Source organism: Oryzias latipes, chromosome 13 (assembly GCF_002234675.1).
Source record: "Oryzias latipes chromosome 13, ASM223467v1".
Classification (NCBI taxonomy): domain Eukaryota; kingdom Metazoa; phylum Chordata; class Actinopteri; order Beloniformes; family Adrianichthyidae; genus Oryzias; species Oryzias latipes.
Genome location: NC_019871.2, coordinates 22,395,482 through 22,420,557, shown reverse-complemented (window position 1 = coordinate 22,420,557; position 25,076 = coordinate 22,395,482). Strand labels below are relative to the sequence as shown.

The 25,076-nt window shown below is 40.7% G+C and overlaps 1 protein-coding gene across 3 annotated transcripts in view; it reads left to right on the top strand.

Moving 5' to 3' along the window:
- The window catches only part of hip1 (huntingtin interacting protein 1), a 62,376-nt gene that overhangs the window by 23,624 nt on the left and 13,676 nt on the right, over positions 1–25,076 (top strand). For all 3 annotated transcript variants that reach the window (XM_023961288.1, XM_023961290.1, XM_023961289.1), the window contains exons 6-12: positions 556–632; positions 1,962–2,023; positions 3,572–3,712; positions 5,650–5,707; positions 5,928–6,003; positions 6,260–6,403; positions 6,603–6,700. In XM_023961288.1, the coding sequence (XP_023817056.1) occupies positions 556–632; positions 1,962–2,023; positions 3,572–3,712; positions 5,650–5,707; positions 5,928–6,003; positions 6,260–6,403; positions 6,603–6,700 (656 nt within the window). The remainder of the gene's footprint in view (positions 1–555; positions 633–1,961; positions 2,024–3,571; positions 3,713–5,649; positions 5,708–5,927; positions 6,004–6,259; positions 6,404–6,602; positions 6,701–25,076) is intronic.

The window sequence follows — 25,076 nt, the reverse complement described above, 5'->3', positions numbered from 1 at the left end:
AGCCAGAGGCCCGTTTTTAGATGCGTGACAATCAAATATCATCTGGCATATTAATATGTTTTCCCCCTCTGTCCTTCCTGGTTGTTTTTTTTAACTGTGGGGACTTTAAAAAAATCCTTTTGAGCTTTAAACATTGTTCAAAAACATCTATTCTGGTAAAGATGTTTCCTGATTGGTTATTTAATATAGAAAGAATAATAAAGACATATTTTAAACAGAAATTTCAAAAATGAAAAGGGGTTACATTATGCAGCAGGACCACCTTTTTCAAACGGATTTCTAATTTACAGTTTGTTCTGCTTAATGGCTGAATAACTTTGGTGGCGCTTGTTAGCAGGTTGCTAACCGATAAAGACTGAGAGGCTTCAAAGATCGACAATGTGAGGATAAAAGTGTCTCCGTCATCAGTGGGTCACATGACTTACATTCATCAGATTTTCCCTAAAGGCTGAATCTCTGAATCAAAAGGATGTTGTCATATTGGTAGCTCAGATGCGTGTCAGAACGTCGGAACTCGGTGATCGGTGCCTAAAGCTGCATCCTCTTTCCTTTCAGAATCCCCGTTTCCCCGGCAACCTCCAGATGTCAAACAGGCAGCTGGACGAGGTGGGGGAGAACGACGTTAACAACTTGTGAGTCTGGTTTGCTTCGGCCTTTTCTGTTTTTCAGCACCGCTTTGCCTGGTCCAGGAACCAGCATCACTATGAAAACAGTTGAGGCAAATGAAAAGCTAGACACTTATTAAAAACGAAATTCTTGCTTTAAACTTACTGCACTACTGTTTCAAATGAATGACTTAAAGTCAATAATGCATTTCATTTATTTATGAAAAAACAATATTTAAGTAAAGAATAGATGTTTAACATAAAAGTCAAGAACTAAAAAATGCAGTGGATAAATGTGGCATACAAAATGTTTATTGAATCAAACAGTTTTGCTGAAATCATCCAATGATTGCTGTCCTTGCAGTTTTACTATCAAGCACTTTAAACTGTTACTTCAACTCTGCCTAAGTACACAACAAGTACCACGTAAATACCAGCAGATACAACAACAGTACTGAGTAATTACCACTTAAAAACTCTGTAGGTACTGCAATATAAAAGAAAGCCTTACCCATTTTTAAGAGATAACAACCTTATAACTTGTTATCTCAAAATCCGGACATATTAAGTCTCGCGAGTAAACGGAAAACAAAGTTCTCTTCTCAGTACGTTTTTAATCAAAACAACCTATGCACAACAGAGTTTGAGTACAACTAACGTTTTCAGGAACGCTAGAGTGAGATGCCTGTCACCATAGATGATCTTTGCACGTTTGACGGTGGTTGTATCGTTTCTGTTTAGGTAAAGAGCTGCACCTTTTTCCCAGTTGTAGGAACTGGGCGGTTACAAATGCGCTGGCTATAGAGCATTGGGTCTCGTGTCTCATCTTTAGGTCTAGGGGTGTGGGTGACGTGTCTACATCAACACACAATACATTCATGAATAAGTGATGATCCTGCGTTGGCCATTCTGGTTGACGTCCTTGCCGAACTGTAATGTTTTGCTACTGGTCTCCCAGTAAAAGTATGTTCTGTTACTTTGTTTACTCACAAGACATTGATTCATATCAAGAAAAAAAGCCAAAAATATAGTAGTGAACATGGCTGTTCTCATTTTCCATCACAAACATCTTATCAAACTGCATTCTTTTTTCTATCATGTCTTATTCTCCATATCTCTTACTGATTGTCTCGTTGCATACGTAACTATAGATATATAAATGTTGGTTCCTTTCTGATCTCCACACATCACTGATCCTCCAAAGTGTTTTGATAAACAGCTTGTAGACTACGCACATTTTTTAGGATAAAATTGCACGTCTTGACTTTTTTTGCTTTCTTCCTGGTTTTTGTAGGCAGTTGTGTTTGTGTTCTGCTTAAATCCATGCTAAACGCTGGTTTTGCTCTCCTCTTCCAGCTTCCAGTTGACTGTAGAGATGTTCGACTATTTGGAGTGCGAGCTCAACCTCTTTCTGGCTGGTAAGACGTCCTGCACCTGGCCTGACCCGACCGACCGATGCAGACAGGAAGTCTCGTTCAGAATCCACACAACCAGGCTCTGATGAGACTGAGCAGACGACCTGCTTCACTCACAAGCCCTTTTGTTGTCTGGCTGACTCATCTGAGGTTAATGTGTCTTGAAGGTTGGAGCAGGTTAAAAATAGAAAGACGTTCAGGAAAAGTGCAGGGAGAACCTGTGAGCTTCATAAAAGGAAGCATGAAGATAAAAAAAAAAAGTATCGTTATTAATCTGTACATTTAAAAACCCTTTTTAATCAAGTACTGTGCTCTTTTTAGCCTTAATCACAATTGCTTTTATGAGTTGATATGGGCACACAGGTGGCCCACATGACATACCACGTTTGTAGACTGGTGAGCCCGTAGAGCTAAAATACTTGTTTTTGGCTACGGGCATGCTGCATGACAGGTCATAGGGAACACTAAAACAACATGTAAGGGTAAGTAAGGGTGAAGTAGATGAGATGCAGGCATGCCGTACAAATGTTTCAATTTTCCAACTCCCCCAAATCCTGCGGACTGAGCAGGGAGCCCGGTAGTGCTGTTCATGTGAAGTGCTGTTTGCGGGCAGCCTGGTTGTTAGAAATTAGGCCCTTGAAGTGGCTTTACGACCATAAAGTGAACTGCGCTCCATTCTGATGCATCCACTTGCAGACAAATAGATTCATGTAGGTCTTTGTTTTCCTCGTCAGAGCTGGAATCTGGCTCAAACCTATACGGCTGGATAGCTTCAATATTGTTTGCCATTTTTGTGGCACCGATAATGTTAGGTTGGGGTTGTGAGGGGCTGTGAGGCATGGTTAGGTATGGGGTGCGTTTAACTCTGTCAACAGTTCCACCTACAACTCACAAGTGAAATTCGAATAAACTACTGCCGCTCTGCAGAAACTATGTCCTAGAAACAGAAACACAGGCTTTTTTGATTTTGGCAAAATATGGCATCATCATAAAATAAAAGACCACTAGAATTTTATTTTTTTAATTTTTTTTTTTTTACAATGGATCAAAAGATAATTGGAATGGGTCTTTAAGATGCAGTTGCTCCTCTCTAAGTCTGTCCACAAACAAACAAAAATATAAACCTTGCAGCACCCGTACAGGTCAGCCTCTGTATGAGTGCATGTGACTAAGCCTTATTATGAAGTTGGGGTTTTTGAAACACTTCCTTCTCTGTTCTGGTGTATTTTGAAATCATCACGTCAGACAGGGGTGTGTATGCGCTCTACATCATGCAGGAAACCACGCCTGCACTGCTGTGAGGCTGGTGTGAGCGTGGCCACAGGGAATTGGAAGCAGTGCTCAGTAGCCGAGGCAGAGTGAGTCAGTCTGTGTTCATGCTGCTGCCACTTTTTACAGTGAAATCTCTTGTTCAGTTTGAATGAGTGTGTGTGTTGTTTTCAGAAGATATCAGGTGACATCCACATCCAATTAGCCAGAAACAATGAATGACGGCGCTCTGTGAGTTCATGCATTGCTGTGTTTGGACGCCGGCTGATTGCTTGTCTGCAGTTTTCAGCTCCCTGGACATGTCGCGGTCGGTGTCGGTGACTGCAGCCGGACAGTGTCGCCTGGCCCCCCTCATCCAAGTCATCCTAGACTGCAGCCATCTGTACGATTACACCGTCAAGCTGCTGTTTAAGCTGCACTCCTGTGAGTCACGCGCCCCTGCTGGCCAAGCTGCACATCAATATTTACTGATGGTCTTTGTGGCCCAAAGCTTTGGCAGAAATTAGGGCGTCTTTGACTTCAAAAGCCCAGTTGAGCTTTGGAGCTTCAATACATGGAGGCGAAAAAGTATTTGTCAGTCTCTGGTTCTGCAAGTTGTCCTGCAAAAGCTGAGAAAAGTCTGTAATTATGACAAAAACTTTTGTTAAAAAAAAATAATTATAATTCAGGAAATTGTTTTGATTTTGAAGGAATTTATTTGTATAATTGTGTAGAAAAGAAGAATGAAAAGTACTTCCTACGGTCTGGTTTGCTGCAGCAGAAACCTGCCGGTCTTTGTTTTTTAAAATGTTATCAGTCTCTCACATCATTGCAAAAGAATTTGGGCTGAATCCTGTTTACAACATTGTTTCAGCCCATTAAGCTTTTTAGGCATTTGCTCATAGAAAGAGCAGCAAGTTGATAATGTTGGGGTCCAAAGTTTTAACTGAGCACATGAAAGCTCTGTGCGTTCTTTTTACTTTTAGCCTTTCTGTTGCTGCTGCTCTTCATTTTGCTGTCTTATTGTCTGACCCAAGTTTTGTCTAATATGAGGCACATTTCACTCTACAAGGCTCTGATTCAATGAGGAGTTTTCTTATTGGATTCATCAGGGGCTAGGTTTAAAAAGTAACACACGATGGGTGACATCCGTGAAGTAGGATTCTAGATGTTTTAAGGCTGTAACGCCTCTCTACACACTTTATACACATTTCTCAGACTGACCAACATCTTCACACTTTATTTTTTATTGTGTAAACTCTCAAACATTTGTAGAAAACTAAGCTCAGAAATACAGAATGAAACCAAAGCTCTGCTCACGAGTGAAGATTTATGTCGATTTGGCAAACTGAGCGCATTCTGCACACAAGATATAGCGCAGAAGAGATTGATTGACGGTGGTCCACAGCCAATCAGGATGCAGAACACTGTGTTGTAAAATAAGAAAAAGCATTAGTGCGAACGGTAAAATGTGCAAGGGAAATTTGTGGGGGTGAATTTGCAAGTGTTTTGTTGTTTTTATTTTTTCACAGTGCGTGGTATCTGCGTCCTGATTGGCTGTAGTCCATTGTCAATCAGTCTGTGCCGTGTCTCATCTACAGAATCCGTTTAGCTTGCAAAATTGACCTTTGGTTTCGTTCTATTATACCGGACTTATTTTTATTATATCATATTGCAGCTTTATAGCTTTGTAGATGTTTACCAAAATGGCTGGGAAACATAAGTTCCATATTATAAAATGAAACCAATGATCTCCTCAGACTCACTTTTAAAATCATTTTAAACGTTGAAAATGGGTGGATCATTTATAACAGTGGTTATACATTTTGGCCGAAAAAACTCTAGTGAGAAAACAGAAGAAAAGCCTTCAACTCGAAAAGAAAACTGCTTTTAACAGAAAAACCCCAAATATACTTACTCCAAATATGGATTTATTGTGACAGTTGTTCAAACAGTGGATTCACGTTTTTTTATTTTTAGAAAATACCAGTTTGTTCTTGACTTTTTCATGTATCTGCCTCAAAAGTCAGACGATGCTGAAGTTGGGGTCCAATTTTTTAGCTTCCACTTTGAGAGTTATGAGTGAAAATCTCTTTCACATTTTTAATGGTTCCTACACAAACTCTAGTGTTAAAATAAAGTTTAGAGCAGCTGCAGATATTTTACAGAGGATGAAGATAAACTTATCGTCAAAAGTTAATGGGAACCTGGAAGCTGAAAAACAAACAAATAAGAAATATTGGGCGTGCACTTCAGCCTTGTACATGCAGAACTAAAAGTATTGTCTCATGTTAAACTGTTCCATAGACTGAAAAAGGTTGGGGACCACTTATTTTTAGCACGAGCGCTAATTTGTTCCCGGTGTGTGTGTGTGTGTGCAGGCCTTCCAGCAGACACTCTCCAGGGCCACAGAGATCGCTTCCAGGAGCAGTTCAAGAAGTACGGAGTTCCCTCACAGTCAAACGCAAACAGAAAGAAAACCACCTGGATGCAGTTCCAGAGTACTTCCTGTCTGAGTGTGACCCAGAAGACTGAACTCTTTTTGCCCTCAGTGTTGCACACACACCCCCCCCCCCCCCCCCCCCCCCTGACTGCCACCGTCTCGTTTTTGTCCTCCTCTCGTCACGTTCTTTAAATCCATCTCTCCCTTTGGTTTCAGGCTAAAGAGTCTGTTCTATCGCTCCAGTAACCTGCAGTATTTCAAGAGGCTAATTCAGATCCCACAACTGCCTGAGGTGAGGGCCACTGATGGTCTTGACAGGCTGCACATTGATTACACATTTCCAGCTTGTTGCATAAAGCAACCACGGTGTCTTTTTCTCTTTTATCGACGACTCTTGGCTTATCATGTTTATTTTGGCACAATGACTAATGTCAACCTCTAAGAGAATTTACATTGATTAAGTATTTGTCATGACTAAATCTTCTCTAGGTTTTGATGATTACATGCACTGAGAAATGTGCTAAATGTGCTCTTCCTGATGCTTCCAGAACCCTCCAAACTTCCTGCGTGCTTCAGCTCTGTCGGAGCACATCAGCCCAGTGGTGGTGATCCCCGCTGAGTCGTCGTCGCCCGAGTCGGAGCACGTGGTGGAAACGGACGACCTGGTGGACACGGACATCCCCGTTCTGCCGGTCAGCCTCCACACTTGGTTCTGAGGGAAACTGGGGAAAATCTGATGACCAACACAAATCTGAGATCTAAATTCCCATAAATGAGGATAAATAAGCTACATTAAGATTGTCCAAAAATGATCACATTTCAATTTTTAGCACCTTAAGCACATGTAAAACTCTTGTTCACTTCTCATCAGTTTGGTGTTTTTACTTTCAGGCTCCCGCAGAGACCAAGTTTGACGACCTGTTTGGCACCTCAGCAGCTATCGATCCCTTCAACTTCACCAGCCAGAACGGCATGCGCAAGGACGACAAGTGAGATTCTTCAGATTTCTGTCCTTGTTCATCTTACTAACTCATAAATGTAATCCAAAGATCAAGAAAATCTATGTAGATTTCCACGTTTTCTCCTTTTTTTTTGATCAATTCACACCAAAGAGAATTTTGAAGACAAAAGAAACTAATAGCACAAAAAACAAAAGAGGAGAGTGCAGATAAAAGACTTGGAGCTGCCATGCAATGAGCTGAAAAGGATTTTTTTTTGTTGTGGGCCTTGTCAGAGTGAACGATTGCATAACATCATCAGGAATTCTCTTCCATATTTCAGTTGAACTGAAATACTACGCTCATTCCTGACGTTGGCCCCCAGCAGAAGGTCTTTCTCTGAGTTTCTCAGATACCAGCTCATTCATTAAGTAATATTTGTCCCACCACAATGAGAACAAAAGCCACAGATTTGAAATAAAAATGTCATTAATTGCGAACAAAGGGTTGTTTATTTAGGTAGAAAAAGAAAATATTAAATGCTTTCAAAATCTTTGTCTTTGGTTTCCAAAAACCTTCTTGGCGTTTGCGTCACAACAGTTTTTCAGACGTGTTCTCTTAAATCTTTGTTTTTTGCATTCTTAACTCCGAGCTCAGTGTAACATAAGTAAGGGTTAATTCCTGAAAGAAGGTGGGTGACATCATCAGACAGAAGGGGGAGGGGCTCACTCGGGAGGAGGATGTGATGCGTAAAATCATCATCCAAAATGTCTGTGACATCATAACTATGCAATATTGTGTTTGACATGAAATGTAGTTATACCACTAATGAGGACATAACATGTCATATGATGTCATTTTATATGACACACAGAGATCATATATAGAAGCAATTTCAAATTTAATCCTGATTAAAATTTTGGGAGTTGGAGAATTGAAGTACGTTTCCAGAGGTACATTCATGGCAGTTCAGATGAAAAGATTTGGAACTGACAATATCCAGATGGATCTAATGTTTACCAACAGCGAGGAAATCATGGATGGTGGTCCGAGGAAAGGGCAAGAATCATCTGGTCACAGGTCAGGAATAAATGAAGGACCTGAACCCAGATCACTGAGGACAAAGCACCAATTAACTAGAAGTCATTGTCAACTGGTTGACAAAATGATCAGAAAGTTAATTCATCGGGTGTTTAAAAGGTCCAAAGTGTCTTGCTTCCCGGAGAACTTGGACTTTTATAAAAAGTACCTCTTTAAAAAGCTGTGGCCTGAGGCAAAGAGGCTTCGACGCCACATCAATAAGGAAAATTTTAAAGGTCTCCACAAAAGGATCCACAAGGACATGAGACAAATTTTCCAATTTAACCTTGGTGTAGGCATCTCTGACATGGAGAAGACCATGTTTGAGGACTTACTGATAAGACTCTTCAAACTGCACCTGTCAAAGAAGCCCATAGTCTACACTGAGGTTGAAGACTGCTCAGACACGGACTCCCTTTATTTACAAAAGATGACTGTACCGGAGAGAACAGAACAAAAGAAGGTCTCCTTTACAGACTTCAGAGACACGTTCAGTGATGAGGAGTTCAATAAGAAACCGTTTGGCCTGACAGCTGCAGACACACAATTTTGGTCAGTTGGCATTCAGTCGGCTTTACAGTCGAGGGGGAGGCAAGAAAAATGCAACATGTTGATCAATCAGTTCTTGACGGAGCTGATCCCCCTCATGTTTGAAAAAGCCTACGTGGAATGCTCAAAAGCTAATTTTGACCATCTATTCAACCGGCTGTACAACAAATTGTGGGATTTGTGCGGGACTGCAGATTTCAGGTTGACAAAGGAAAACGTGAAAAACCTTGCCAAGGAGACGTACAAAAACCTCTTGAATTATAGCCAAAATAAAGACTGTTTGGCTTTAATGACATTGGACTTGTATGAACCTCCAAGTGACATCATTGTGGCAAAAACCTTTGAAAAACACATGTTGAAGGAAAAATCAATGGTGTCAAAGTTCTTCACGTCTTTGTCAAAAGTCTTCACAAGATCTGGAAGCAAGTAGAAAAAAAGGCATGTTGACCTGAAAACAGGGGTCAACAATTCAAGGAGCTTCATTTTATGAAGTAACAGCTTAGGACATTTGGGGGGGGAAATAGGGGGAGGAGAAATCAATTAGAACAATTTTGTAGGAATTGATAGGAGAAAAATTAGAAAAATTTTGTAGGAATTGATAGGAGAAAAAGAATTTAGCTTTTTGGTAGGAACAATAAAACAGCTTTATGTTAGGTAAAATGATAATGGAGACAACTTAAACTGAAGAACAAAATCCATCAAAATCAAGAATCACATTTAAAAAAAGAATTGTGCAGATAAATCATAAAAAACACTAAGATAAACGAGGAGTTGGGTACATTTATTTCTTTTTCTTCCTTTATTAAGTAAATGATCAAAGATTTAGAGGCCCAAAAGGTTAAAGGTTTGCTAATTAGCTGTTGCCAGCGGCAGCTGTGGTTTCAAAGGATTAAAAAGTTTGTTTTTGTTTTTTTCTTATTAGTTATTGTTAGCTTTTTAATATTTGAGACGCTTTTCTTTTTTTGACATTCTTCAAATGGGTTTTCCCCAAAAAACCTTTAACTGAAAATCTACTTAAAAGCCAATTTATCTTTAACAAAGCCAACATAAATGAAAAATCAATCCGCCAAACGTCTTTTTCTTTTTTCTTCTTCAGCACGGCTCATTCTGTCACTTCATTAAATTGATTTAAAAAATATTGAAGCGATTGTGTAGCATAAATAAAAAAAGAAAAGTCAAAACCAAAAATGCATTTTAATTTTCAAAATGAAGCTACATTTTTTGACTCAAAATTAAAATGAAAAAGCAATCCACCAAAATGCTTTTTCATTTTCTGCTTCAACATCATGGTTAAAGAAGACAGCAAAGTGTAAGTGTTCTTGTCAGTCAGTTTAAAAAAAAAAAGGGCGCTCAAGAAGCGTGCATTCATCACTTGAACACTACTAACAGGCTCTCTGCGCAGTCCAAAGGGTTTGGGGAGTTTGCAAAAATAAAAATTACCCTCACTTACCGTTACGTGTTAAGTGCTCCTCATGATCCGTCACCTGCTAAATAAACAGTCATGAACATTTTCTCTATACTGGCTCACCAAGGGGTGATTTTTTTTTTGAGCAGACAGAGAGGAACCCCAGATATCATAGAGGCCATCATACCCATCAACTGAAAAACCTTCTGGAACTACAGTTTGCATCCCGACTGAAACTGAGCAAGGCGGTGGACAAACACAGCCACTCTGAGCTCCAACAGGAGCATTCGCCTCTAACGGAGCAAATTTCCAGCCTCAGGAAAACTGGGGTGTAGGATACTTTTTTGAGAAATCCACCAAAAATCTCAAAGACTGACTGTAAAACAGAACCAGGGACAGATGCATCATCATCTGCTCTGGAGTTCAAGAGAACTATTTAGTCCAGAAAGGTCAGAATGCAAATTCCTCATTGTCTAAGAGGAGAGAGCGCTGTCTCAACACATTTCGTGAAGGTACAGGCGACAAGTGAGAGACTGAAAGGCAGCATCAAGCTAGTCAAAGAGAAGCTCTTTGGGTCTTGAGCCTTTTCTTCAAAGCAGCTATGCTCTCTGCAGCCCTCTGGCAGACTGTTCCATAAACGAGGGCCATAGTGCTGAAAAGCTGCCTCTCCATAAGTTTTGGTTTTCACTGCTGGAATGGTTAAAAGACCAGTGCCAGAGGATCTCAGGGTCTGCAAGGGTACATATTTGACTAAAAAATATGATATATAAGAAGGCACAAGACTATTACGACGTTAAAAAACTGTTAAAAGTATCTTAAAATCAATCCTGAAGCACATGAGGAGCCAGTGCAGGGTTTTTAAAATTGGAGTGATCTGAACCCGCCTCCTGGTCTTGGTGAGAACTCGTGCAGCAGAATTTTGGAGAAGCTGAAGGTTGTTTATGTTGTTTTTTGGAAGACCAGCAAGCAGGGCGTTCCAATAATCCATATAACTCATGATAAAAGCACGCATTAGCATCTCTTTATTAGCAAGAGAGAGTACCCTAGCCAGATTTCTAAGATGATAAAAACCAGTTTTAACCACCTTTTTTATATGGGGGATAAAAGTTAGCTTTGAGGCGAAGATAACACCCAGGTTTCTGACTGTTTCTGAATGCCTTAATGAAAGTTCTTTTAGCTTCTGGACCAATAACTAACATTTCAGTTTTTTCTTGGTTGAGCTGCAGAAAGTTATTTGCCATCCATGATTTCACATCTAAAATATAGTTAAAAAGTGCTTCTATTGGCCTTGTGTCATGAGGAGACATAGCTATGTACAGCTGGGTATCATCAGCATAGCTGATCAAATCAGAGTTTATTTGTATAGCACTTTTACAACACAAGGTACTCAAAGGGCTTAACATGATGAAATTTAAAAACAGAAGGACAAGACAAAACAAATATGTAATTAAAAACCGGCATAATGCAAACCCCCAAAACTTGACCAAGTGTTGCAGCTTCAACCAGGTCAATACTGTCCAGATATGAAAAATGGCAGAGTCGAAGAGTTGCAGTTTCTGTTGTGTTCCAGGCTGTTCGTCTTCCAACCAAAAACAGCCCTACCTTTCATTTCATTATTTTCCTGTGGATCCAAACCTGAAACCCAAATGGATACAGGCGATCCGAAGAGAGGAAGGGCATAGTTTTCATGTAAACACAGGTAGCACCGTCTGCTGCCGGCATTTCGCTCCGGATTGTGGTGCGGCTGCGTCGTTCGTCGCCTGAAGAGTGGTGTTGTCCCGAGCCTTTTCCCTTGGAACAACTTTACTGCTCCTTTGAGAAGGGAGTCAGTATATGACAGAACCTCAAACGTCAGGCTATGCAGCTATGCTGTGAAGATGGCGACATGGTGGCTAAGCTAAGGCAGTAAAGATGGATCACGACTATGTAACCCACCCACCTGCAGGTAAGGTTGTTCATAATGTGTTTGGTTAACGTTAGTCAACTATGTGTACCGTTATTGGATAAACGCATTTCTACCTGAACAAATGAATGTTTATAATAAAAGCTGTTCACGCTCTCACCTATTTTAAATTCATGTATTTAATTACTTTTGAGTATTTTGTCATTTGTATTTTCCTTAAAAGAAATAAATGAAATGTATTTGTAATTAAATACTTAAAATACTTTTCGAAACATGATTACTGTGTTGTGTTGAAAGGTAGCAAAAATATGTTAAGACTGGTTTTTAATTTCTTTATCTTCACAGGTGCTCTGGATGAGACTTTGGATTACATCCATGACTTAGAAGCCACGTTCCTTTGCTGGAGCCAGGAGACGGTCATGGCGGACAAAGAGTTCCTCGTTCAAGACCTCCTTACTGACATTGGATCTAAGCTCATCATTCCACCTTTTAAGCTTTCAGCTCAATTCAGCAAGGAGGAAACAGAACAAACCCAAGCCATTACCCGCCTCAAAATTATAGTGGAAAGAGTGATCGGTAGGATAAAGTCCTTTCACATCAGGGACTCTCCCGTGCCGCTCACACTGATGGGCGGTGTGAATCAGATCTGGCTTAACTGCCGTGTTTTGGCAAATTATCAAGGACTTTTTTGTTTTGAAGAGTGAATTAATGTTTGGTATGTAAATAATGTATAATGTGCAAAAAGTATGTAAATAATTTAGTGTTCCCACATATTCTTAAAATCTAATTAAACATAATTGTTATATTCCTTATATTTTTCTGTTGAAATATGACTTTGACTTCACAAAAAAATTAGATGAACAAATAAAACAATTTTGGTCAAAATTGTGCCTCATTTAATTTTTTGGTATGCGTAACATCAACTGATAACAACTCAAATAACAAACATTTACAATAAAAAATAACATTACAGATCATCAACAGTAAGACAGAAGCCTGAACTGATTGTTAAAGACAAGATAAGTGTAATTTAAGGTATGCATTCATGCATTTGCCATAATAATATATATATCCAAGTTCTCTTTCATTCCATCTCAGAAGCCCCATCCAACACAGCCATGAGAGGTTGGGGCTGCACCTGGCATAATCTGCTTCCAGATGCCATCATAGATGGATCTGGCTGTGGTCCTACACTAGACAAACACAAGATTATTGGTCACACAAAAAAGTTAGACATAAGTGCATAACTACATTTAAATTTTATTCATTATATCTGCAATAATCATAATTTGGTTAGTCATAAGATTAGAAAAAACGTAACTTGCTCTCACAAAGCAACAAAAAGTTAAATGAATCACCTGTATATGCCTTGGACAGTGTGGACCTCAGACCGTCCCTGCCAACTGTTTTGGGGCTTTTGCACCACCAGCTCACTAACCGGTTCAGGTAAAAGGCAAAAAGCAATTACAGTCTGTAGTCAGTCACTATGTTGAATGTTATTTTATTATATAGGTTTCAAAAAAGAGGACATGTCCAGGAAAAAGAGGACGTCTGGTCACCCTACTTTCAGAAAAATAATACAAATAGTAAGTGAAGAAAGTGCCGCACCCGCAGCAAAAAGAATGAACACGCAAACGGGCAACTTGAATGTTGGTAACATTTCTTACCTACTAGTACAGCTTCACAAAATTTTTTGGTTATGTTAATCTCATGCCTTTTCACTTAAACATACACACAACATATAATTCACTGCGATGTGTTATACCTTAAATTACAAATTAATAACACCAGGATTTACACTTGACATAAACAGAGTTATAACCGGTGATGCGGCTATGGCTAAAGCTAGCTAAAGCTTACCTTGGTGTCGTGATGTTGCTTTATCAAGAAGGCTCCGGGACGGGACGTGCTGTAGACTGCTTTATTCCACCACCGGAAAACAAACATACAGTCCTGAACTCCCGCTACTGCGCCGCCTAGTGGGCCCGCCTCTCATGACGTCTCCCTCACTAGGGTGGTACCCCCAACATGTATAATACCACATCTCCCTTTCTTAAAACAAAACAAAGGGCATTTATACATCTTTACTTATATGACAAAATCAATGACATTCTTTTCTTTCCAAACCATCCCATTCTAATAAACTCAAAAATCCTTATTTACTCTCTTTGTTTTGTTTTTTTAAATTTACAAGTTAAGTCTATCTGGTTTTCTGACCACTCTTCCCGACCTTGTACGGACAGTCTCTGTGATGTTTTCTCCGCTGTGTGGTGTCTGGTCTGTTGGAGCTGGAGTAGGTGTATCTTCTCCCATAGGATCATCAACAGGTTCGATTCCCTCACCGTCGGTCTGCATTGACACCAGGTGGTGTCGGTTTCTTCTCAGTGTGCCCTGGGGCACTTTGATGCGATACGAGCGAGGAGCCTCATGTGCAGAAATCACTGTACCTTGAGTTCTTGCATCTGTGATCCAGACCTCTTGCCCAGGAACCAGTGGTTCAAGGTTTCTTGCTTTGTGTCGCTTGTCAAAGGTTCTTGCATCTGTCCACCTCTTCTCCCTTTGTTTGGCTCCCAACGTGTCGTAGTCAGGCAGAGCTGGATCTAACAGGGACGGAAGAGCAGGAACAGTAGTGCGAAGTCGACGGCCCATTAACAGCTCAGCTGGACTGTAGCCGTTTTGTAGAGGTGTTGCCCTGTACGCAAGCAAAGCACGGTACGGATCAGATGACTTTTTCAGCAGTCTCTTAACAGTCTGTACAGCGCGTTCGGCCTCTCCATTACTTTGTGGAAACTTGGGGCTGCTTGTTACATGTTCAAAGCCGTAACATGCTGCAAAAGCCTGAAAATGGCTACCTGTGAACTGTGGCCCGTTATATGTCACAAGAACCTGAGGAATGCCATGACGTGCAAAAATCGACTTCAGGTGCACCACTACGTCCATGGACCGTGTATATGAGAGCTGTGCAATTTCCACAAAACGGGAAAAATAATCCACAATGAGCAGATATTCTTTGCTGTCCAGTGTGAACAGGTCAGCTCCGAGTCTTTGCCAAGGCCTGTCTGGCATCTGACTTGGCATCAGTGGCTCTTTAACATTGGTTCTCTCTTGGATGCAAGTTCTGCATCTTAACACCATGTCACTTAACTGATTACTGAGCCCCGGCCACCATACTGTTTGTTTGGCCCTTTCCCTGCACTTTGTCCTTCGTGCAATTTTTTTAACACATCATTACACAAAGCCGATGGGATGACCAGCCTTGTGCCCCGCAGCAGCAGTCCATCGTGCACTGTAAGTACCGCTCTTTCAGGCTAGTACTGTTTCAACACCCCCTGCAGTCTGTTTTTATCGGGCCACCCATCTCTGCAGAACTCCATCAGCGCAGCACATGCACTGTCTGCTTTCAGATGATCACGAAGGTTGCTCAGATAGTCTCCACTGACAGGAAGGTTGCTGATGACAGAGTCCACATAGATGTTAGTGTCCCCTAGCAGGCTTGCACCTGCGTGTGCTCCTGATGCTCTGAGGGGGGCGCGTGACAGGGTGTCTGCTGTCCATAAATTTTTGCCAGCAACATGTGTGATTTTGTAGTTGTAGCGCATGAGCCTCATTCTAAATCTTTGGATCCTAGGTGGAAGGTCGTCTAGCGCTTTGCCACCCAGCAGACTCACCAAAGGCTTATGGTCAGTTTCCAACTCAAATGATCGGCCCAGAACGAAGCAGCTGAACCTCTCACACGCCCATGTTGCAGCCAGCGCCTCTTTCTCCACCTGAGCATATCGCTGCTCAGTCACTGTCATCGCTCTGGATGCATAAACCACAGGCGCCCATTCAGCATTGCTTTTCTGCAGCAGAACCGCTCCCAGTCCAAAAGAGGATGCATCAGCTGAGATTTTCAACTCACTGTTTGGGTCATACAGTGTGAGCACTGGTGTTGATGAAAGTTCTGTTTTTAGTCTTTCAAAAGCTGTCTGCTGCTCTGGCCCCCAGTACCAGTGGTTCTTTTTCGACAGCAGATCCCGCAAAACTTTGTCTTTCTCTGCCAGATTTGGTATGAACCGCCCCAACTGTTTCACCATGCCCAGGAAACTCCTCAGTTCACTGAAATTGGTGGGTGCACTCATCTCCTGAACTGCACTTGTCTTTTCTGGGTCTGGCTGGACCCCTGCTGCTGAGATCACATGACCCAAAAATCTGACTGTGTGGCATGTGAACTCACATTTATCGATGTTTAGTGTGATGCCTGCCTTTTGTGCTTTCTCCAGCAGCGCATGCAGCCGCACATCGTGCTCTTCCTGGGTCTTGCCCCAAACCAGAATGTCGTCCATGTGACACAGCACACCTGCTAGGCCGCTGGTCACCTCAGTCACCATCATTTTCTGAAAATGTTCTGGGGCTGATGCAATGCCAAATGGCAGCTGATTAAAATAGTAGCGCCCAAAAGGTGTTATGAAAGTGGTGTACTTAGCAGACTCCTCCGTCAATGGCACCTGCCAGAAGCCCATGTTGGCATCAGGTTTGCTAAAAACTGTTGCACCAGCTAGCATCCCTAACGTGTGCTCAACGGAAGGCAGGATAAATTTTTCTCTACAAACTGCTTGGTTCATGTTAGTGAAGTCCACACAGATACGTACTGCACCTGATTTCTTAGGGACCACTACCATCCCTGCACACCATTCAGTGGGATCTTCAACTTTGGTGATGACGCCCATTTTTTCCATGTGGTCTATCTCCTCCTTCACTTTGCCCATGAGAGGTAGTGGGACCCTGCATGGAGTCTGCAGAGAGAAGGGCACAGCATCTGGTTGCAGTTTGATTGAATATGGCCTCTGCACAAGGCCTAGACCGCTACACAGAATGGGATATAACTGTTTCACAGTCTCCATGGTGATGTTGTTAATTCTGGACACAAGCTGAAGCTGTTTTATAGCTGGTAACCCCAGCAGGGCAGTATGAAGATCTTCCACTACATATATGTCCTCTGAGGCTGTCTTTTTGCCTCTGCGCAGTGTTTCTTTTGCAACCCCCAGGACGTGAAGCACGTTGCCACCTGGTCCAAACAGCAGACGCTTTGGCTTCACCAGATGCTTTGCAGCTTCTCCTCCTGTTATTTCCCGATAAACATCGGCGGGTAGGGCAGTAACATCAGCGCCAGTGTCTATTTTGAAGCACACTTTCTTGTGTCTTACTTGAAGCTGCACCGACCATGGGTCTGCACCAGCATCAACAGTTCCTAGAAAAAAGCCTTCTTCCTCTGCATTCACAGACTTAATATTGCTTCTGCAAACTTTGCCATAATGTCCTTTTTTTCCACACGTGTGACATGCAGCTTCTTTTGCAGGACATTCTGATTTTTTAAATCATCATCCAAAACATCTGTGACATCATAACTATGCAATATAGGGTTTGACACGACTGGGTTATACCACTAATGAGGACATAACATGACATCATATGTGACATCGTCGTCTGTCGTCTGTGACATCATAACTATGCAATATTGTGTTTGACATGAAATATAGTTATACCACTAATGAGGACATAACATGTCATATGATGTCATTTCATATGACACACAAAGATCATATACAGAAGCAATTTCAAATTTAATCCCGATTAAAATTTTGGGAGTTGGAGAATTGAACTACGTTTCCAGAGGTACATTCATGGCAGTTCAGATGGATCTAATGTTTACCAACAGCGAGGAAATCATGGATGGTGGTCCGAGGAAAGGGCAAGAATCATCTGGTCACAGGTCAGGAATAAATGAAGGACCTGAACCCAGATCACTGAGGACAAAGCACCAATTAACTAGAAGTCATTGTCAACTGGTTGACAAAATGATCAGAAAGTTAATTCATCGGGTGTTTAAAAGGTCCAAAGTGTCTTGCTTCCCGGAGAACTTGGACTTTTATAAAAAGTACCTCTTTAAAAAACTGTGGCCTGAGGCAAAGAGGCTTCGACGCCACATCAATAAGGAAAATTTTAAAGGTCTCCACAAAAGGATCCACAAGGACATGAGACAAATTTTCCAATTTAACCTTGGTGTAGGCATCTCTGACATGGAGAAGACCATGTTTGAGGACTTACTGATAAGACTCTTCAAACTGCACCTGTCAAAGAAGCCCATAGTCTACACTGAGGTTGAAGACTGCTCAGACACGGACTCCCTTTATTTACAAAAGATGACTGTACCGGAGAGAACAGAACAAAAGAAGGTCTCCTTTACAGACTTCAGAGACACGTTCAGTGATGAGGAGTTCAATAAGAAACCGTTTGGCCTGACAGCTGCAGACACACAATTTTGGTCAGTTGGCATTCAGTCGGCTTTACAGTCGAGGGGGAGGCAAGAAAAATGCAACATGTTGATCAATCAGTTCTTGACGGAGCTGATCCCCCTCATGTTTGAAAAAGCCTACGTGGAATGCTCAAAAGCTAATTTTGACCATCTATTCAACCGGCTGTACAACAAATTGTGGGATTTGTGCGGGACTGCAGATTTCAGGTTGACAAAGGAAAACGTGAAAAACCTTGCCAAGGAGACGTACAAAAACCTCTTGAATTATAGCCAAAATAAAGACTGTTTGGCTTTAATGACATTGGACTTGTATGAACCTCCAAGTGACATCATTGTGGCAAAAACCTTTGAAAAACACATGTTGAAGGAAAAATCAATGGTGTCAAAGTTCTTCACGTCTTTGTCAAAAGTCTTCACAAGATCTGGAAGCAAGTAGAAAAAAAGGCATGTTGACCTGAAAACAGGGGTCAACAATTCAAGGAGCTTCATTTTATGAAGTAACAGCTTAGGACATTTGGGGGGGGAAATAGGGGGAGGAGAAATCAATTAGAACAATTTTGTAGGAATTGATAGGAGAAAAATTAGAAAAATTTTGTAGGAATTGATAGGAGAAAAAGAATTTAGCTTTTTGGTAGGAACAATAAAATAGCTTTATGTTAGGTAAAATGATAATGGAGACAACTTAAACTGAAGAACAAAATCCATCAAAATCAAGAATCACATTTAAAAAAAGAATTGTGCAGATAAATCATAAAAAACACTAAGATAAACGAGGAGTTGGGTACATTTATTTCTTTTTCTTCTTTTTATTAAGTAAATGATCAAAGATTTAGAGGCCCAAAAGGTTAAAGGTTTGCTAATTAGCTGTTGCCAGCAGCAGCTGTGGTTTCAAAGGATTAAATAGTTTTTTTTTGTTTTTTTTTTCTTATTAGTTATTGTTAGTTTTTCCACATATTTGATTAAAAGATCTGATAAATAAGAAGGCACAAGACCATTAAGACATTAGAAAACTGTTAAAAGTATCTTCAAATCAATCCTGAAGCACATGAGGAGCCAGTGCAGGGTTTTTAAAATTGGAGTGATCTGAACCCGCCTCCTGGTCTTGGTGGGAACTTGTGCAGCAGAATTCTGGCGGAGCTGAAGGTTGTTTATGTTGTTTTTTGGAAGACCAGCAAGCAGGGCGTTCCAATAATCCATATAACTCATGATAAAAGCACGCATTAGCATCTCATTATTAGCAAGAGAGAGTACCCTAGCCAGATTTCTAAGATGATAAAAACCAGTTTTAACCACCTGTTTGATATGGGGGATAAAAGTTAGCTTTGAGGCGAAGATAACACCCAGGTTTCTGAATGTTTCTGAATGCCTTAATGAAAGTTCTTTTAGCTCATAGACTGATAACTAACATTTAAATTTTCTGCAGAAAATTATTTGCCATCCATAATTTCACATCTAAACACACTTAAAAAGTGCTTCTTTTTGCCTTGTGTCATGAAGAGGCATAGCTACAGCGAGGCCAATAAGTATTTGATCACCCAGTGATTTAGCAGGTTTCCCCACTTAGAAAACATGGAGGGGTCTAAAATTTTCATCATAGGTGCATTTCCACAGTGAGAGACAGAATCTGAAGAAACATTCAGAAATCACGTCGTACGATTTTTTGTAAACAATTTATTTGTATATTACTGTGACAAATAAGTATCTGATCACTTGAGTTAAACAACTTTAATATTTGGTACAGAAGTCTTTGTTAACAATTACAGAGGTCAAACGGTTCCTGTAGTTCTTCACTAGGTTTCTACACACTGCAGCATGGATTTTTTTGCCCCACTCCTACAGATCTTCTCTAGATCTGTCAGGGTTCGGGGCTTTCGCTGAGCAACACAGAGTTTCAGCTCCCTCCAAAGATTCTCTATTGGATTTAGGTCTGGAGACTGGCTGGGCCTCTCCAGAACCTTGATATGCTTCTTATGGAGCCACTCCTTGGTTTTCTTCTGTGTGCTTCGGGTCATTACCATGCTGAAAGACCCAGCCACGACCCATCTTCAACGCTCTGACAGCGGTATTTGCCCTAAATCTTACAATACAGAGCCCTGTTCATCCTCTCCTTAATACAGTGCAGTCGTCCTGTCCCCTGTGCAGAAAAACACCCCAGAGCATGATGCTTCCACCCCCGTGCTTCACTGTAGGTATGGTTTTCTTGGGATGATGCTCCTCCTTCTTCCTCCAAACACGGCAAATGAAGTTAAGGGCAGCCGTGGTGCAGCTGTAGGGCGGTCGACCCATGATTGTAAGATTGCAGGTTCGATTCCCGCCTTGCACGCCCATGAGTCGAAGTGTCCTTGGGCAAGACACTGAACCCCACCTTGCCTCTGGTGGTAGCCTGTGTTTGGCAGCGGAGCAGCCACCAGTGTGTGACTGTGTGTGTGACTGGGTCTGTGACTGTAAAGCGCTTTGTCCCTGTAGGTAGAAAAGTGCTATATAAGTATACGTCATTTACCATTACCATTTACCAAAAAGTTCTATTTTGGTCTCATCTGACCACAAGACTTTCTCCCAAGATGGTCATTGGCAAACTTCAGACGGGCCTTGACATGGGTTGACTTCAGCAGGGGAACCTTCCGTGCGATACATGATTTGAAACCATGACGTTTTAATGTATTACTTATAGTAGCCTTGGAAACGGTGGTCCCAGCTCTCTTCAGGTCATTGACCAGCTCCTCCCCTCTAGTCCTGGGCTGATTCTTCACCTTCCTTAGCATCATCGATACCCCATGAGGTGAGATCTTAAGAGAGGCCCCAGTTCGAGGGACATTGACAGTCATCATTAGCCTCTTCCATTTTCTGACAATTGCTCCAAAAGTTGTTCTTTTCTCACCAAGCTGCTTGGCAATTGCCCCATAGCCACTTCCAGCTTTGTGAAGGTCTACAATATTGTCACTTGTGTCTTTTGACAGCTCTTTGGTTTTTCCCATGTTGGTAGTTAGATTTCTGACTGATTGTGGGGGGCACAGGTGCCTTTATGCAAGCTAACGACCTCAAACAGGTGCCACTAATTTAGAATCATGTGCAGAGTGGAGTTGGACTATTTAAAAGCAGAAAAGCAGGTCTTTGCTGGTCGGGAATCTTTGATAACAAAGTGATCAAATACTTATTTGTCACAGTAATATACAAATAAATTGTTTTTAAAAATCGTACGACGTGATTTCTGAATGTTTCTTCAGATTCTGTCTCTCGCTGTGGAAATGCACCTGTGATGAAAATTGTAGACCCCTCCATGTTTTCTAAGTGGGAGAACTTGCTAAATCACAGGGTGATCAAATACTTATTGACCTCACTGTATGTACAGCTAGGTATCATCAGTATAGCCACGAAAGCTTATGTTGTGGCTTCTGATGACATTCCCCAGAGGAAGCATGTAAATGTTGAAAAGCAAGGGGCCAAGGATGGAACCTTGAGGCACACCACAATTAATTTCATGGACCCCAGAACAGTGTTTTTCCATGCTTACCATAAAGTTTCTCTCCATTAGATAAGATTTGAATCACTTGAGAACAGTCCCTGAAAGGCCAAGACTTTTAAGTCTGTTTACAAGAATCAGGTGATGAACAGTATCAAAAGCTGCACTTAGATCTAACAGAAATAGTACTGAGATCTGACCTGAATCCAAGGCACACCTGACATCATTAACGATTTTTAACAAGGCTGTCTCAGTACTGTGGTTCGTTCTAAAACCAGACTGGTTTATCTCAATGTTGTTTTGCAAGATAAACCCATTCAGCTGAATAAAAACAAGTCTTTCTACAAGCTTGAATAAAAATGGCAGGTTGGACACAGGTCTGTAGTTATTAAAAACTGAAGGGTCTGAATTAGTTTCCTTTAATAAGGGTTTCACCACTGCCGTTTTAAAAGCAGCAGGAAAAATAGCCGTCCGTAGAGGAGTTCATCGATAAAATCTCCCTCTCAAAAGACTTGTAAAATGATTTCAAAAGTTATGAGGGGATGGGATCTAAAAAACTGGTCGTGGGATTAACTAGGGAGAAAACTTGACCAAGTGTTGCAGCTTCAACCAGTTCAAAACTGTCCAGAGCTTCCTCTGGTAAAAGCCATAAATTCCCAATAAAAAGGCTTTTCTGCTCTTTTATGTTGTTAGATCTGACAAAAATCGATCTTGCTCCTAAAGTGGTTTGCAAAGTCCTCACACAATGAGACAGTAGCTGGCATAGTGTTTTTTTTTTTTATAACTTTCATTTTTATTAGTTTGTTACATGAACACAAAAAAGGTCAATCCTAGGTGCTTCCTATGTCTGTTATATAGTGTCCATTTTTCCCCACTTTGTAATTGTGCCTCTTGTAGTTTTAGTCCGTATGTCATTATTTCCATTGAGTACCGGTATCTGAAAAAAAAAAAAAAAATCCTGATTTTCAGTCAGACACTCTTGCAGTAAGAAATATTTATTTGACATTTTCCACATTCTTTAAGTTGGCATTCACATATTTTCGTTTGGCATAAGGCTCCGTTCAATTCCATGAGAAATGTCCATAACACTTTCGGGTAACAAAACCCCCCCTTTACGGAGCCCACAGGTGGAAGCCGGGGAGGAGGGTGGGGCGAAGAATGAGCGCTGAAGGTAAGAAAGAGAATGAACGACTGCGCACCTGGGCTTAAATAGGACGCTGAGCAGGTGAGTTAATTGACTGAACCGCCCTAGGGTATTTACCTGTAAAACACTGCAGCGAGTATCTGCCCGAAATACGATAAATCGTCATTTCAAGGTGAAATTGTTTAGTCAAGTTCTCAACTCTCCAGCTGGCCATCCTTTCATAACAAGCACCATGCTGTTATTCCTTTTGTAGTCCAATATTTATACGTTTGATCGCATTCTGCTGGTTTAAAATGCCTGTCATATGCTACCCATTTTACTTTTTTTGCACTATTTAAGATTTTGTATTTTCGAAGTAGTTTGAACCATATATTTAGTGTATGGTTTGTTATGGGATCTAAATGCCTTCTTTGTTTCATATAATTCTCTCTCTGTTACGTCCCTGGGGAGGGCGCAACAGCACAACCATGAAATAGGACAAGAAGTCAAGAATGAGATATATATATATCTATCTATATATCTATATATCTATATATCTATATATCTATATATCTATATATCTATAGTTTACAGTATTGAAAGATTCAGGCTGCTGCAAACCATTACCTGTGGGGGAGGTTGTGACGTTTGGGTTGTGCCAAATAAACAAACACAATATAACAAAACCAGGCCTAACTCCGCACCTAAACCTATAAATCAAAAGGAACAACAAAAGACTACCTAACTAGTCTAAATAAAAACATACAAAACATTACAAGAAATGGCACCAACCCCTTACTTGGCGTGTCTAACAAAGTTCAGCCTGCGTGTGAAAATGTACCCCAGACCCAGACCCCCAGACTTGCCTGATCACAACCTCCCACCACGTACCTGAGGAAAACGGCTTAGTCAGAAGCATGCAGCAGTTTGTTTGCCAAAGAGAGTCAGGATCATAGTGAGAGTCTCCCGGTCCCAGCTCCCAGGTGTGCTTTAATAGGCTCCAGCTTCCTGGTAGATGAGCACCACATGACCAGCAGGCGGCCAGTCACAGCTGAGGAAGCTGCAGTCCCAGGTGAACATCATCAGGAAATCAACTGAAGTGACAAGCAACAAGATGAGAGCAAAGCAGAGGGCTGTGCCCGTAACAATCTCCAATAATGTTTTGAATGGGTTCTTGTAATGTTTCACATTCAATACTTTTCCATTTTCCAATATAATGGGGGTTACACCAACAGCATAAGTACCGTAATTGTGAGGCGATGTAGTGTTCTCTCAGCTTTGGTAATGACATACCTCCTTTGTTCTTTGGAAGCTGGAGGGTGCCATCATTTATTCTGGATCTTTTATTGTCCCATATGAATCTGGTTATTGTCTTATCCCACCTTGTAAATTGGGTGTTAGCAACCTGTGCTGGTAGAGCTTGAAATAAAAATAAAAACCCAGGCAAAATGTTCCTTTTCACTATTTCAATTCTAGAGCTGAAATCTGGTGGAAGTGTTGACCATCTTTCTATGTCTTTTTTTTAAATCTTTTCTTGTACTTCTGAATAATTTTTAATGTTTATATTTTGAAAATCTTGTGTCATTTCCACACCTAGGTATTTAATACTTTTCATATTCTAGTATAATTTAAAGTTGTTTTTCTAATGTATTCAGAGGGAACATAGTTGAATGTTAGAGTCTGAGTTTTTAAAATATTTATTTTATATCCCGATAAATGTTCAAATGTTCCCAATAGTTTCATAAAATGTGGAATTGATGTTTCTGGTTGTTGAAGCTAAGCTATTAAGTCATCAGCAAACGATCTTATTTTATGTTCAACTCCATTCATTGAGACTCCTTTAACTTCTGGTTTTTCATGAATTGCCTGTGCCAGAGGCTCGATAAGGAGAGCAAATAGAGTCGGGGAGAGCCCCTCATCCCTGCCTTGTTGATCTTTCCAATTTAAATGTTTCTGTTAAATTCCCGTTTATTTTCATTCTAGCTGTTGGTTGTGAATATATTGTTTTTATTATTTCTACCGATTTGTTATTAAATCCCATTTTTTTCTAACGCTACGAACAAAAATTTCCAATTAACGCAGTCAAAAGCTTTTTCAGCGTCAATACTTAGAACTGTACTTCTATGTCCTCTTTGGGCTTTTTCAGTTAAATGCAAGGTTCTCCTAATGTTATCATGTGTCTGGCGACTTTTTATGAGTCCTGTCTGGTCCTGATCAATAAGGTCAGGTAGAAATGTGTTTATCCTGTTACAGATTATAGATGTATAGATTTTGTAATCTATATTTAGTACTGAAATCGGTGTATAATTAGCGCACGACTGCTTGTTTTTCCCTGGTTTCAATAGAATTGAAATAATTACTTCGGACCATGAAATAGGCATTTTATTCTTTTGTAGGGTCCAGTTTAGGGATCTGTGTAATATTGAAGTCAGCTCATGTTTAAATATTTTATACCATTCGGCTGGGAACCCGTCACTGCCTGGTGATTTATTGTTTTTCAAAGAGCTTATGGTTTTTATTATTTCCTCTTTAGTAATTTCAGCTGTAAGTAGTTTATTTTGATTTAATCTGATAAATGGCAGATCTATATTTTCCAAAAAATTTCTTTTATC